The sequence below is a fragment of the Cuculus canorus genome, chromosome 36, assembly GCF_017976375.1.
Source record: "Cuculus canorus isolate bCucCan1 chromosome 36, bCucCan1.pri, whole genome shotgun sequence".
Classification (NCBI taxonomy): Eukaryota; Metazoa; Chordata; class Aves; order Cuculiformes; family Cuculidae; genus Cuculus; species Cuculus canorus.
Window position 1 is genome coordinate 731,700 of NC_071436.1, and position 15,428 is coordinate 747,127.

A 15,428-nucleotide genomic window follows, 5' to 3' on the forward strand; every position below is an offset into this window, starting at 1 on the left:
TTGGGGGGATTTAGGGGGTCCTGGGGGAATTTGGGGAGGGGTCTAGAAGGCAGGATTAATCCCTAGAGGGATTTTGGGGTGCAGGGGCGGGTATTTCGGAGCATAGGGGGGTATTTTGGGGCGCAGGGGGGTATTTTGGGGCGCGGGGGGGGTATTTTGGGGCACGGGGGGGGTATTTTGGGGTGCAGGAGGTATTTTGGGGCGCAGGGGTGGGTATTTTGGAGCATAGGGGGGTATTTTGGGGCGAAGGGGGGTATTTTGGGGCGCAGGGGTGGGTATTTTGGAGCATAGGGGGGTATTTTGGGGCGAAGGGGGGTATTTTGGGGCGCGGGGGGTATTTTGGGGTGCAGGGGTGGGTATTTTGGGGTGCCCACCTGAGGCGCCCATCCTGCGCGGCGGCGCCGCCGGGGATGATCTTGGTGATGAAGATACTGGGGTCGTCCCCGACGTGAGGGTTGTCGGTGCCCCCCGCGATGCTGAACCCCAACCCCGAGTTACCCTGGGGAGGGTGGGAAACCAGTCAGAGCCGGGGGAGCCCCCCAAAAACCCATCGAGAGGGGGGAGGGGGGGCTGAGAGCACCCCAAAAGCCTGCAGTGGGGCTGGGGGCTCCCCCATACCCGAGAATGGGGCGGGGGGCTCGATTTGGGGGGGCTGAGGGCTCAATTGAGGGGGTTTGTGGGGTGCCGAGGGGGATGTTGGGGGGCCGAGGAGATTTTGGGGTCCCTGAGGGGGGGCAAAACCCAGCTGAGGGGGCTGGGGGCACCCCAAAACCCCACAGTGATGCTTGGGGGTCCCTCATACCTGGCAATGTGGGTAGGGGCTCAATTAGGGAGGGGGGGTGGAAACGGGGGGTCCCAGGGGCAGTTTTGAGGTCCCGGGGTCAGTTTTGGGGTCCCAGGGGCAGTTTGGGGGTCAATTTTGGGGTCCCAGGGGCAGTTTGGGGGTGCCAGGGGCAGTTCGGGGGTCAGTTTTGGGGTGCCAGGGGCAGTTTTGGGGTCCCAGGGGCAGTTTTGGGGTCAATTTTGGGGTCCCAGGGTCAGTTTTGGGGTCCCAGGGTCAGTTTGGGGCTCAATTTTGGGGTCCCGGGGGCAGTTTTGGGGTCAATTTTGGGGTCCCAGGGTCAGTTTTGGGGTCCCAGGGTCAGTTTTGGGGTCAATTTTGGGGTCCCGGGGGCAGTTTTGGGGTCAATTTTGGGGTCCCAGGGTCAGTTTTGGGGTCCCAGGGTCAGTTTTGGGGTCCCAGGGTCAGTTTTGGGGGTCAATTTTGGGGTCCCGGGGGCAGTTTTGGGGTCAATTTTGGGGTCCCGGGGGCAGTTTTGGGGTCGGTTTTGGGGTCCCAGTGGCAGTTCAGGGGTCAATTTAGGCGTCCCAGGGGCAGTTTTGGGGTCCCAGGGGCAGTTTGGGGGTCAATTTTGGGGTCCCAGGGGCAGTTTGGGGGTCAATTTTGGGGTCCCAGGGGCAGTTGTGGGGGTCAGTTTTGGGGTACGGGGGCAATTTGGGGTCTCACCCTTTCGAGCGTGATCTCCTCGTACTCCATTTCGCCCTCAGTGCCGTTCACCTGCGGGGGGGGGGGGGGGGGGCAACAATGTGAGGGGGGGGCAATAATGGAGGGGAGGGGGCAATAACGGAGGGGAGGGGCAACAAGGAGGGGAGGGGCAACAAGGGGGGGCTCATTTTTGGGGGGGTCACATGGGGAATGATTAATTAGAGGCTCATTAGAGTCAATGGTGGGGGGGGGGCTCGTTAGGGGGTTCATTAAGGAGGTCACCCGGTGGGGGGGTTGATTAGGGGTTCATTAGGTGCTCATTAGCATCACTTCGAGGTGGGGGGGCTCATTAGGGGTCATTAGGGGTCATTAGGGCTCATTAGGGGCTCATTAGGGGCTCATTAGCATCACTTAGAGGTGGGGGGCTCATTAGGGGTTCATTAGGGGTTCATTAGGGGTTCATTAGGTGCTCATTAGCATCACTTAGAGGTGGGGGGGCTCATTAGGGGTCATTAGGGGTTCATTAGGTGCTCATTAGCATCACTTAGAGGTGGGGGGCTCATTAGGGGTCATTAGGGGTTCATTAGGGGTCATTAGGGCTCATTAGGGGTTGATTAGGGGTTCATTAGGGGTTCATTAGCATCACTTAGAGGTGGGGGGCTCGTTAGGGGTTCATTAGGGGTTCATTAGGGGCTCATTAGGGCTCATTAGGGGTTCATTAGGGGTTCATTAGGGGTTCTCATTAGCATCACTTAGAGGTGGGGGGGCTCATTAGGGGTCATTAGGGGTTCATTAGGGGTCATTAGGGGCTCATTAGGGGTTCATTAGGGGTTCATTAGCATCACTTAGAGGTGGGGGGGCTCATTAGGGCTCATTAGGGGTTCATTAGGGGTTCATTAGGGGTTCATTAGGTTCTCATTAGCATCACTTAGAGGTGGGGGGGCTCATTAGGGGTCATTAGGGGTTCATTAGGGCTCATTAGGGGTTCATTAGGGGTTCATTAGGGGTCATTAGGGGTTCATTGGGGTACATTAGGGGTACATTAGGGGTTCATTAGGGGGTCATTAGGGGGTCATTAGGGGGTCATTAGGGGGTCATTAGGGGGTCATTAGCATCACTTAGAGATGGGGGGGCTCATTAGGGGTCATTAGGGTTCATTAGGGGTTCATTAAGGGTTCATTAGGGGGAGGGGTCACATAAGGGGTTCATTAAGGCTCATTAAAGCTCATTAGCATCACTCACATCGAAGGTTCATTAGTGGAGAGAGGGTCCATGGGGGTCATTAGTCACTCAGAGGGTTAATTAGTGGGTGGGGGTCACATGGGGGTCATTAGGGCTCATTAGCATCATTTGCATAGGGGGTTCATTAGTGGGGGGGGGTCACAGGAAGTTAATTAGGGCTCATTAGGGTCATGCAGGTGGGGAGTTAATTAGTGGGGTGGGGGGCCACAGGAGGCTAATTAGGGCTCATTAGGGTCAACCAAATAGGGAGTTAATTAGTGGGGTGAGAGGGTCACAGGGGGTTCGTTAGGGCTCATTAGGGTCACGCAGGTGGGGAGTTAATTAGTGGGGGGGTCACATGGGGGTCACAGGGGGTTCGTTAGGGTCACTCAAATAGGGAGTTAATTAGTGGGGGGGCCACAGGAGGTTAATTAGGGCTCATTAGGGTCACGCAGGTGGGGAGTTAATTAGGGGGGGGTCACATGGGGGCCACAGGGGTTCGTTAGGGCTCATTAGCGTCACGCAGGTGGGGAGTTAATTAGTGGGGGTCACATGGGGGTCACAGGGGGTTCGTTAGGGCTCGTTAGGGTCACGCAGGTGGGGAGTTAATTAGTGGGGGGGGCCACAGGAGGTTAATTAGGGCTCATTAGGGTCACTCAAATAGGGAGTTAATTAGTGGGGGGTCACATGGTGTTCATTAGGGTCACACAGGTGGGGAGTTAATTAGTGGGGGTCACATGGGGGTCACAGGGGGTTCGTTAGGGTCACACAGGTGGGGAGTTAATTAGTGGGGTGGGGGGGTCACAGGGGTTCGTTCATGAGTTAATTAGTGGGGGGTCACATGGGGGTCACAGGGGTTCGTTAGGGTCACACAGGTGGGGAGTTAATTAGTGGGGGTCACATGGGGGTCACAGGGGGTTTGTTAGGGTCACACAGGTGGGGAGTTAATTAGTGGGGGGTCACATGGGGGTCACAGGGGGTTCGTTAGGGCTCGTTAGGGTTCGTTAGCGTCACTCACGTAGGCCGGTGCCTCCAGCGTGTCGGTGTTAACGATGACCGGGGGCGAATTAGCCTGGGGGGGGGGCAAAAGGGGGGGGGGGGTCACAGGCCCCCCAACATCCCCCCTGGTTACCATGGCAACAGGAGGAGCCCCCACCCCTCCCAGCATCCCCCCGGTTACCATGGCAACAGGAGGAGCCCCCACCCCTCCCAGCATCCCCCCCCGGTTACCATGGCAACAGGAGGAGCCCCCCGCCCCCCCCCCCCCAACAGCCCCCCGGTTACCATGGCAACAGGAGGAGCCCCCACCCCTCCCAACGTCTCCCCCCCCGGTTACCATGGCAACAGGAGGAGCCCCCACCCCCCCTCCCAACATCCCCCCTGGTTACCATGGCAACAGGAGGAGCCCCCACCCCCCCTCCCAACATCCCCCCTGGTTACCATGGCAACAGGAGGAGCCCCCCCCACCCCCTCCCAGCAGATCCTGGCACTGGGAGGGACTGGGAGGTGGAACTGGGAGTGCTGGGAGGGCACTGGGAGGGGTCACTGGGAGCAACTGGGAGGGACTGGGAGCGTCAGGAGGGGGCAACTGGGAGTACTGGGAGGGGGAAAGACTCGGAGGTGGAACTGGGAGTGATGGGAGGGCACTGGGAGGGACTGGGATGGGGCACTGGGAGCAACTGGGAGGGACTGGGGGGCAACTGGGAGGGGTCACTGGGGGCGACTGGGAGGGGTCACTGGGGGCGACTGGGAGGGACTGGGAGGGGTCACTGGGAGCACTGGGAGGGACTGGGAGGGGTCACTGGGAGGGACTGGGATGGGTCACTGGGGGCAACTGGGAGGGGTCACTGGGGGCAACTGGGAGGGGTCACTGGGGGCAACTGGGAGGGACTGGGAGGGGTCACTGGGAGGGGTCACTGGGGGCAACTGGGAGGGACTGGGAGGGGTCACTGGGAGGAACTGGGAGGAACTGGGAGGGGTCACTGGGAGGGACTGGGAGGGACTGGGATGGGTCACTGGGAGCACTGGGAGGGACTGGGAGGGGTCACTGGGAGGCACTGGGAGGGACTGGGAGGGGTCACTGGGAGGGGTCACTGGGAGCACTGGGAGGGACTGGGAGGGGTCACTGGTCTTACCTGGCTGGGCAGGTGGGCGGGGCTCTGCTCCAGGGGGGGGCTGTCCTCATCCTGGTACCGGTATTTCTGGGGGTAATTAGCATTAATTAGCGCTAATTAGTATTAATTAGTGTTAATTACTATTAATTACCTTTAATCGCCCCCAATCGGCGCAGCTGAGGGATCTCCAACAGGAGAAACAAGACCCCCCGCGACTAATTTACCCCTAATTAGTGGGTTAATTAGCCTAATTAACCCTCTAATTAAGCTTAATTATTCATGGAGGGGGTTCCCTTGATCTAATTAGTTTAATTAACCCACTAATTAGAAGTGCCCTGAAAGTGAAAAGTGGGTCGTTAACAAAAGGCGGGAAGAGAACACACAGACACCTGTTAATAATTAGTCTTAATTAAGCTTAATTAGCATTAACTGACCTCAATTAGCTTTAATTAAGCTTAATTAGCCATCTCATGGTAATTAAAGACGCCCTGGGGACCACTTTAAGTCATTAATTAACGACAAAGAGGGAGACCACGGTGCTATCCCTTAATTATTAACGCTAATTAACGCAAATTATTAACCCTGATTAATACCAATGAACCCTCATTAACCCTTAATTAACACTAATTAACTTTAATTAAGATTCATTAACACTAATTATCCCCCACACTGATTCCATCAGGCACAGGATGTGGTCATTAATTAACAGTGGATTAATTAGTGCCCTCCCCCCCCCCCCCCCCAGTGCAATCCCAGCAGCCCCAGTTTAATCCCAGTTGCTCCCAGTTTAATCCCAGTTGCTCCCAGTTTAATCCCGTGGGGATCAATGGGCTAAACTGGGACAGTGGGGGGGGGAGGGGCACCAACTGGGTCACCTCCTTCCCAGTGACCCCTCCCAGTGCTCCCAGTTCTTCCCAGTACCCCCTCTCAGTGCTCCCAGTATCCCATCCCAGTGCTCCCAGTGCTCCCAGTCCTTCCCAGTACCCCCTCTCAGTGCTCCCAGTGTCTCCCAGTATCCCATCCCAGTGCTCCCAGTGATCCCTCCCAGTGCTCCCAGTCCTTCCCAGTACCCCCTCTCAGTGCTCCCAGTGTCTCCCAGTATCCCATCCCAGTGCTCCCAGTCCTTCCCAGTACCCCCTCTCAGTGCTCCCAGTATCCCATCCCAGTGCTCCCAGTGTCTCCCAGTATCCCATCCCAGTACCTCCCAGTGACCCCTCCCAGTGCTCCCAGTCCTTCCCAGTACCCCCTCTCAGTGCTCCCAGTGTCTCCCAGTATCCCATCCCAGTGCTCCCAGTGACCCCCCTCAGTGCTCCCAGTCCTTCCCAGTACCCCATCCCAGTACCTCCCAGTGCCTCCTCCCAGTCCTCCATTCCTCCCAGTGACCTCTCCCAGTGCCTCCCAGTCCTTCCCAGTGCTCCCAGTGCCCCCTCTCCCAGTCCTTCTCCATTCTTCCCAGTGCCTCCCAGTCCTTCCCAGTCCCTCCCAGTGACGTCTCCCAGGTCATCCCAGTGCTCCCAGTGCCCTTTCCCAGTCTTTCTCCACCCCTCCCTGTGCCTCCCAGTCCTTCCCGACCTCCCAGTGCCTCCTCCCAGTACTTCCCAGAGCTCCCAGTCCTTCCCAGTGCCCCCTCCCACTCCTTCCCAGTCCTCCCAGTGCCCCCTCCCAGTCCTTCTCCATCCCTCCCAGTCCTTCCCAGTGCCCCCTCCCACTCCTTCCCAGTCCTCCCAGTGCCCCCTCCCAGTCCTTCTCCATCCCTCCCAGTCCTTCCCAGTGCCCTCTCCCAGCCCTTCTGCATCCCTCCCAGTGCCTCCCAGTCCTTCCCAGTGCTTCCAGTGCCCCCTCCCAGTCCTTCCCAGTGCTCCCAGTCCTTCCCAAAGCTCCCAGTGCCTCCCAGTCCTTCCCAGTGCTTCCAGTGCCCTCTCCCAGTCCTTCTCCATCCCTCCCAGTGCCTCCCAGTCCTTCCCAGAGCTCCCACTGCCTCCCAGTCCTTCCCAGAGCTCCCACTGCCTCCCAGTCCTTCCCAGTGCCCCCTCCCAGTCCTTCCCAGTGCCCCCTCCCAGTCCTTCCCAGAGCTCCCAGTGCCCCCTCCCAGTCCTTCCCAGTGCTTGCAGTGCCCTCTCCCAGTCCTTCTCCATCCCTCCCAGTGCCTCCCAGTCCTTCCCAGTGCTTCCACTGCCCCCTCCCAGTCCTTCCCAGTGCTCCCAGTCCTTCCCAAAGCTCCCACTGCCTCCCAGTCCTTCCCAATGCTCCCAGTGCCCCCTCCCAGTCCTTCCCCATCCCTCCCAGTCCTTCCCAGTGCCCTCTCCCGGTCCTTCCCAGAGCTCCCACTGCCTCCCAGTCCTTCCCAGTGCTCCCAGTGCCCCCTCCCAGTCCTCCCCAGTGCGCACCTTACAGCCGAACGCCAGCGAGAGGCTCCTCTCCCTCCACACCACCCGGCACTGGCAGAGCAGCGGCGCCAGGCACCAGCCCGCCCGGGCCGCCCCAGTGCTCCCAGTGCTCCCAGTACCCCCCCCCAGCGCCGCCATCCCCGACGCTCCCCCCAACCCCCCCCCCCCCCGCCGGCTCCGTCCGTACCCGGGATTAGCGGGGATTGACCCCCCCCGGGCCGCCGTACCCGCCCAATCCTGTCCCGCCGTGCGTGAACGCCATTGACCCCGCGCGGCCGCCGTAACCGCACACTGAGGTGCTCCCACCCCCCTCCCCCCAATTCCCCCAAGCCACGCCCACTTGCTGTCGCCATGGCAACGCGGCCTAGCACTGCCACGGCTTACCTGAAGCCTCCCAGTACTCCCAGTGCCTCCTTAGTACTCCCAGCAACCCCCCCCAGTGCTCCCAGTAACCCTCCAGTGCTCCCAGTAATCCCAGTCTCCCCTCCCAGCGCTCCCAGTGCCCCCAGTAACCCCCCCAACGCTCCCAGTAACCCACTCACTGCTCCCAGTGACCCCCCCACTGCTCCCAGTAATCCCAGTCTCCCCTCCCAGCGCTCCCAGTAACCCCTCCACTGCTCCCAGTAACCGCCAGTGCTCCCACTGCCCTTCCACTGCTCCCAGTAACCCCCCCAGCACTCCCAGTAATCCCAGTCATTCCTCCTAGCGCTCCCAGTAACCCCCCCCACTGCTCCCAGTAACCACCAGTGCTCCCACTGCCCTTCCAGTCATCCCAGTAACCCTCCCACTGCTCCCAGTAACCCCCCCAGCACTCCCAGTAATCCCAGTCATTCCTCCTAGCGCTCCCAGTAACCCCCCCACTGCTCCCAGTAACCGCCAGTGCTCCCAGCAACACCCTCACTGCTCCCAGTAACCCCCCAGCGCCCCCAGTAATCCCAGTCTCTCCTCTTAGCGCTCCCAGTAACCCCCTCCACTGCTCCCAGTAACCGCCAGTGCTCCCAGCAACACCCTCACTGCTCCCAGTAAACCCCCAGTGCTCCCAGTAATTCCAGTCTCCACTCCCAGCGCTCCCAGTGCCCCCAGTAACCTCCCCACTGCGCCCGGTGCCGCCACTGCCCCCGGTTCTCCCAGTGCTCCCAGTAACCTTCCCCCCATTCCCAGTGTCTCCCCCAGTGCTCCCAGTGTCCCCTCCCAGTGCCACTCACTGCTCCCAGTGCCCTCACCAGTGCTCCCAGTGCCACCAGTGCCCTCCCAGTCTCTCCTCCCAGCGCTCCCACTGCTCCCAGTGCCCCTCACTGCTTCCAGTCTCCCCTCCCAGTGCTCCCAGTGCCCCTCCCAGTGCTCCCAGTGTCCACCTGAAACCTCCCAGTGCCCCCCAAGTGCTCCCAGTGCTGTTCCCAGTGCTCCCAGTCTGCCCTCCCAGTGCTGCTCCCGCTGCTCCCAGTCTCCCCTCCCATTGCTCCCAGTGACCCCCAGAGCTCCCAGTCTCCCCACCCAGCGCCCCCTCAAGCCCCGCCCCCTCAAGCCCCGCCCCCTTCCCGTCGCCATGGCAACGCGGGGCGGGGGCGGTGCACGCGCGGGGGCGGGGCCTCGTCTTCCTCCCTCCCCCGCCCGCCGTTGCCTGGCAACGCCGCGGGGCCGCGTCGCCATGGCAACGCCGAGGGGCGGTGTCGGCGTCGCGTGGCAACGGGGAGGGGCGGCGTCGCCATGGCAACGGGGATGGGTTGTGGTGCGGGGGGGGGGCGAAGCAGTGTCGCCATGGCAACCGGATGGAAAGGGATAGGGGGGGGGGGGGGGCAGCAGGAAAGGAGAGGAGGGGGCGTCAACCCCTCAGTAAACCCTCCCGGTGCCCCCCCAGTTCTCCCAGTCACCTGTCCCAGCATTCCCAGCGTCTTGTCCCAGTGCTTCCAGTGCTCCCAGTCTGCTGTCCCAGTGCCCCCCTCCCAGTGCGGCATCCCCATACCCCCCGTGCTCCATGTTCCCCCTCCCAGTGCTCCCTGTGCCCCCTCCCAATGCTCCCAGTCCTCCATGTTCCCCCCACCAGCGACCCCCTGAAGCTCCCAGTTCCCCCCCAGCCCTTCCAGTGCTTCCCTCAGTCCTCCCAGTGCTCCCTGAGCTCCCAGTCCTCCCAGTGCCCCCTGTCCCAGTGCTCCCAGAGCCCAGAGTGCCCCCCAGGAATACAGAATTGCCCCTTGCGGGTGCCAAACAGGACCCACTGGACCATAGAGCAGCCCCCCCCCCCCTCAAGTGCCCAGAGTGCCCCCCGCGGAATCATAGAGCGGCCCCATCAATGCCCCCAAGGTACCAAACAGGACCATACAGCACCCCTGCCCCCCCCATAATGACCACAGAGTGGCCCCTCCCAGGAGCCCAAACAGGATACCTGCGATCATAGAGCGCCCCCCACCACCACCCACAGGAGCCCAGAGTGGCCCCTCAAGACCCCCAGGACCACAGAGTCCTCCTTCCCCCCCCCCAAGAGGTGCCAAACAGGCCCCCAGGGACCATAGAGAGCGGCCTTCCAGGATTCACAAACAGGCCCCCCCCAGGACCCCAAAGTGCCCCCCCCCAGATAACAGACAGGACCCCCAAGACCCCAAATCAGCCCCCCCAGACGCCAACCAGGACCCCCCAAGACCACAGAGGGGACCCCCAGGACCCCCAAGACCACAGAGGGGACCCCCAAGATGACAGAAGGGACCCCCGAGATGACAAAATGTCCCCCCCCCGGTTCCAACCAGGACCCTCAGGACCTCAAAGTGTCCCCCCAAAACCCCTAAGCAGCCCCCCAAGACTACAAAATGCCCCCCCCCAGAATCACAAAGCAGCCCCCCAACCCTTAATTCCAACCAGGACCTCGGGGACCACCGAGGGGACCCCCCCAAAACCCCCAAGATGACAAAATGGCCCCTCTTGGGCCTTCAGGACCCCCTCAAGCAGAATCCCCCCCCCTCCCCCAGGATCATAAAATGCCCCCCAAGACTGCAAAGCAGCCCCTTAGGTACCAACCAGGACCCCCCCAGAACCACAGAGGGGACCCCCCAAAACCCCCAAGAAGACAAAGCGGCCCCAAAGGACCCCAAATTGCGTGTGTGTGTCCCCCCCCCCCAAACAGGGCCGCAAAGAAGGCCCTCAGGTCCCAACCAGGACCCCCAAGTTGCCCCCCCAGGACCCCAAAGACCACAAATTGCCCCCCCCCAGGACCCCAAATTTCCCCACCAGGACCCTAAATTACACCACCCCCACCCCAAGGACTGCAAAGCAGCCCCCCCCCTTTGCTTCGAACCAGGACCCCCCAAAACCCCCCAAGATGACAAAGTGGCCTCTCCAGGACCACAAAACAGCCCCCCAGGTACCAAACAGGACCCCCAAAAAGCCCCCCAGGACCCCCAAGAATCCCCTTAGGACCCCCAAATTGCCCCCCAGGACCCCAAATTGCCCCCTTCCCCCAGGACTGCAAAGCAGCCCCCCCTTTGCTTCGAACCAGGACCCCCCAAAACCCCCCAAGATGACAAAGTGGCCTCTCCAGAACCCCCAAGAAGCCCCCTAAGACCCTAAGAAGCCCCCTAGGACCCCCCAAAAGCCCCCCAGGACCCCAAATTGCCCCCCCCAGGACCCCAAATTGCCCCCTTCCCCCAGGACTGCAAAGCAGCCCCCCCTTTGCTTCGAACCAGGACCCCCCAAAACCCCCAAGATGACAAAGTGGCCTCTCCAGAACCCCCAAGAAGCGCCCTAGGACCCCAAGAAGCCCCCTAGGACCCCCAAAAAGCCCCCCAGGACCCCAAATTGCCCCCCCAGGACCCCAAATTGCCCCCTTCCCCCAGGACTGCAAAGCAGCCCCCGCTTTGCTTCGAAACAGGACCCCCCAAAACCCCCAAGATGACAAAGTGGCCTCTCCAGAACCCCCAAGAAGCGCCCTAGGACCCCAAGAAGCCCCCTAGGACCCCCAAAAAGCCCCCCAGGACCCCAAATTGCCCCCCCAGGACCCCAAATTGCCCCCTTCCCCCAGGACTGCAAAGCAGCCCCCGCTTTGCTTCGAACCAGGACCCCCCAAAACCCCCAAGATGACAAAGTGGCCTCTCCAGGACCACAAAACAGCCCCCCAGGTACCAAACAGGACCCCCAAAAAGCCCCCCAGGACCCCAAATTGCCCCCCCCCAGGACCCCAAATTACTCCCCCCCCCCCAGGACTGCAAAGCAGCCCCCCCTTTGCTTCTAACCAGGACCCCCAAACCCCCCCAAGATGACAAAGTGGCCTCTCCAGGACCACAAAACAGCCCCCCAGGTACCCAACAGGACCCCCCAGGACCCCCAAATTGACCCCCCCGAACCCCAAATTGCCCCCCCCCATACCTTGGTGGTGACGATGCACAGACAGTCCATGGCGGCGGCCGAGGCTGTGGCCGGCGCTCATGGGCTGTCGGGGCTGGGGAGGGGGGGGGGACCGGGAGGGGTTGGGGGGGACCCCAAAATGGGGGGGGGGACACCCCAAAATTGGGGGGGGGGGATGTGGGGAAGCGGGAAGGGATGGAGGAAGCGGGAGAGGATGGAGAAGCAGAAGGCGATGGAGAACTGGGAGGAGGGGATGGAGAAGTGGGGGCGGGGGGGGGGGGGGGATGGAGAAATGGGGGGGGGGAATGAGGGGGGGGCAAAAAAAAGGGGGGGGGAACTGGGAGAAATGGGAAGGGATGGAGGAACTGGGAGATGATGGAGAAACTGGGGATGAGGAGGTGGCGGAGGAACTGGGGGGGATGGAGAAGCGGAGGCGTGGGGGGGGGGGGATGGAGAAATGGGGGGGGGTGGGAAAAATGGGGGGGGGGGATGGGGGGGGTGGAAAAATAAGGGGGGGGGGCACCGGGATTTGAGAGGATGTGGAGAACTGGGAGGAAACTGGGGGAACTGGGAAGGGATGGAGAAGAGGGAGAGGATGGAGAAGCAGGAGGAGAAATGGGGGGGGGAATGGGGGGGGTGTGGAATTTGGGGGGGGCACTGGAATGGGGGGAGCTGGAGGTGATGGAGGAAACTGGGATGAAGGTGATGGAGGAACTGGGAGAACTGGGGGCGGAGTGGGGGGGGACTGGAAGCAGTTACTGGGATTGATGGGGGGGGGGAAACCCGGTAACTGGGGGTGATGGAGGAAATAGGGAGGAAGGAAAGGGAAAAAGAGGATAAGGGGGGGCGGAAATGGGGGGGTGGGGAGTTAAAAAGGGGGGGGGGGGCTAAAAATAGGGGGTGTCGGAGAAATGGGGGTGGGTGGAAAAGTGGGAATACTGGAGAGGAACTGGGAGAACTGGGAGGGGAGATTGGGGGGGGTGGGGGTGGTGGTGGAGGGATGGGGAGGGGGACCCCAAAATGGGGGGGGGGGAAAGGGGGATAGGGACCCCAAAATGGGGGGGAGGGACACCAAAATGGGGGGGAAAGGGGATGGGGACCCCAAAATGGGGGGGAAGGGACACCAAAATGGGGGGAAAAGGGGGATGGAGACCCCAAAATGGGGGGAATAGGGACCCCAAAATGAGGGGAGGGACACCAAAATGGGGGGAAATGGGGATGGAGACCCCAAAATGGGGGGAGAGATCCCAAAATGGGAGGATATGGGGGATAGGGACCCCAAAATGGGGGGAGGGACCCCCAAAATGGGGGAGAAAGGGGAGATAGGGACCCCAAAAATGGGGGGAGGGACCCCAAAATAGGGGGGAAAGGGGGATAGGAACCCCAAAATGGGGGGAAAAGGGGGGATGGAGACCCCAAAATGGGGGGGAAGAGACATCAAAATGGGGGGAAAAGGGGGATGGAGACCCCAAAATGGGGGGAAAAGGGGGATAGGGACCCCAAAATGGGGGGGAGGGACACCAAAATGGGGGGAAAAGGGGGAAAGGGACACCAAAATGGGGGAAGGGACCCCCAAAATGGGGGGGAAAGGGGGGATAGGGACCCCAAAATGGGGGGAAAAGGGGGATAGGGACCCCAAAATGGGGGGAGGGAACCCAAAATGGGGGAGAAAGGGGAGATAGGGACCCCAAAAATGGGGGGAGGGACCCCAAAATAGGGGGGAAAGGGGGATAGGGACCCCAAAATGGGGAGGAAAGGGGGGATGGAGACCCCAAAATGGGGGGAAAAGGGGGATAGGGACCCCAAAATGGGGGGAGGGAACCCAAAATGGGGGAGAAAGGGGAGATAGGGACCCCAAAAATGGGGGGAGGGACCGCAAAATAGGGGGGAAAGGGGGATAGGGACCCCAAAATGGGGAGGAAAGGGGGATGGAGACCCCAAAATGGGCGGAAAAAGGGGGATAGGGACCCCAAAATGGGGGGAGGGAACCCGAAAGTGGGGGGGAAAGGGGTGGATAGGGACCTCAAAATGGGCGGGAGGGACCCCAAAATAGGGGGATAGGGCCTCCAAAATGGGGGGAGGGACACCAAAATGGGGGGAAAAGGGGGATGGAGCCCCCAAAATGGGGTCTGGGGGAGTCTTTGGGGGGAGGTCATTGTGGGGGTGTCAGGGTTACCCGGAGCCGTGGGGGGGGCAGGGGAGCCCCCCCCCCACCATCGCCTCGTAGCTCTCCTGGATGTCTGGGGGGGGGGGGGGTAGAGGGGTCAGGGGGGACCCCAAAACTATGACTCCCTTACCCTGACCCCCTCAGCTCCCCTCAACCCCCCCCCTTCTTGCCCCCCATCACCCCCCTTTTACCCCATCACCCCCCTCTTGCCCCCATCACCCCAACTCCTCCCCCATAGACCCCCCCTAACCCTTTTTGCCCCCCCTTTTACCCCATCACCCCCCTCCTGCCCCCCTTTGCCCCCCATCATCACCCCCCAACCCCCCCCTTTACCCCCATCACCCCCTTTTTGCCCCCCCCTCGTACCCAGCAGCGCCCCAAAAAGGGGGCTCCTCAAGGCCCCCAGCAGCTCCTGCGCCCCCAGACGTGGGGGGGCCCCCAGTGCCTCCGACAGCGCACCTGTGACCCCCAAGTGTGGGGCAGAGACCTCCATGGGGCAGAAGGCCCCCCCCACACACACCTTGAACCCCCCCAATATGGGTCAAGGACGCCTTTAACTCCCCCAAATCCCTCCCAGTGCCCCCAAATCTCCCCCTAAACACCCCCATGTGGGGCAGAGACTCCTTTTAGCCCCCTACGACCCCCAAATATGGGTCAGGGACCCCTGTAATCCCCCTCAGACCCCAAATATGGGGCAGGGACCCCTTTAACTCCCCCAAATCCCTCCCAGTGACCCCAAATCTCCCTCTAACCCCCCTCCATGTGGGGCAGAGACTCCTTTTAGCCCCCCACGACCCCCAAATATGGGGCAGGGACCCCTGTAACCCCCCTCAGACCCCCAATATGGGGCAGGGACCCCTTTAACTCCCCCAAATCCCTCCCAGTGCCCCCAAATCTCCCCCTACCCCCCCCCATGTGGGGCAGAGACCCCTTTAACTCCCCTCACGACCCTCAATATGGGTCAGGGACCCCTTTAACTCCCCTAAACCCCTCCCAGTGCCCCCAAATCTCCCCCTATCCCCCCCCATGTGGGGCAGAGACCCCTTTAACTCCCCTCACGAGCCTCAATATGGGTCAGGGACCCCTTTAACTCCCCCAAATCCCTCCCAGTGCCCCCAAATCTCCCTCTAACCCCCCTCCAAGTGGGGCAGAGACTCCTTTTAGCCCCCCACGACCCCCAAATATGGGGCAGGGACCCCTGTAACCCCCCTCAGACCCCCAATATGGGTCAGGGACCCCTTTAACTCCCCTAAACCCCTCCCAGTGCCCCCAAATCTCCCCCTATCCCCCCCCATGTGGGGCAGAGACCCCTTTAACTCCCCTCACGAGCCTCAATATGGGTCAGGGACCCCTTTAACTCCCCCAAATCCCTCCCAGTGCCCCCAAATCTCCCCCTAAACGCCCCCATGTGGGGCAGAGACCCCTTTTAGCCCCCTACGACCCCCACATATGTGTCAGGGACCCCTGTAACCCCCCCCCTGCGACCCCTATTACGGGTCAGGGACCCCCAAACATGGGTCAGGACCACTTCTAACTCCCCAAATCCCCCTTGTGCCACCCCCCCACCCCTCCCCAGCCCCCTAAGTGTGGGGCAGGACCCTCTGCTCTCACCCCTCCGTCCCAGCGCCATCACCCCGGTTAATCCCTGCTGAGCTCGGGATTAAGGGGGGGGATTTAGGGTGTCGTGTGTGTGTGCCCCCCCCCCCCCCCCATCGCCCCCC

At 61.4% G+C, this 15,428-nt stretch overlaps 2 protein-coding genes across 2 annotated transcripts in view; one reads left to right on the forward strand and one right to left on the reverse strand.

The window, feature by feature from the left end:
* Nucleotides 1-11,625, reverse strand: part of DLG4 (discs large MAGUK scaffold protein 4) — a 35,234-nt gene extending 23,609 nt beyond the window's left edge. The window contains exons 1-5 of the mRNA XM_054052705.1: nt 11,562-11,625; nt 4,843-4,908; nt 3,726-3,779; nt 1,508-1,558; nt 375-499 (exon numbers count right to left, since the gene is read on the reverse strand). Coding sequence (XP_053908680.1) covers nt 375-499; nt 1,508-1,558; nt 3,726-3,779; nt 4,843-4,908; nt 11,562-11,591 — 326 coding nt within the window. The 5' untranslated portion in view covers nt 11,592-11,625. The remainder of the gene's footprint in view (nt 1-374; nt 500-1,507; nt 1,559-3,725; nt 3,780-4,842; nt 4,909-11,561) is intronic.
* COPS6 (COP9 signalosome subunit 6) overlaps nt 1-15,428 on the forward strand; it is a 147,958-nt gene that overhangs the window by 67,102 nt on the left and 65,428 nt on the right. The gene's annotated exons all lie outside the window — the stretch shown is intronic.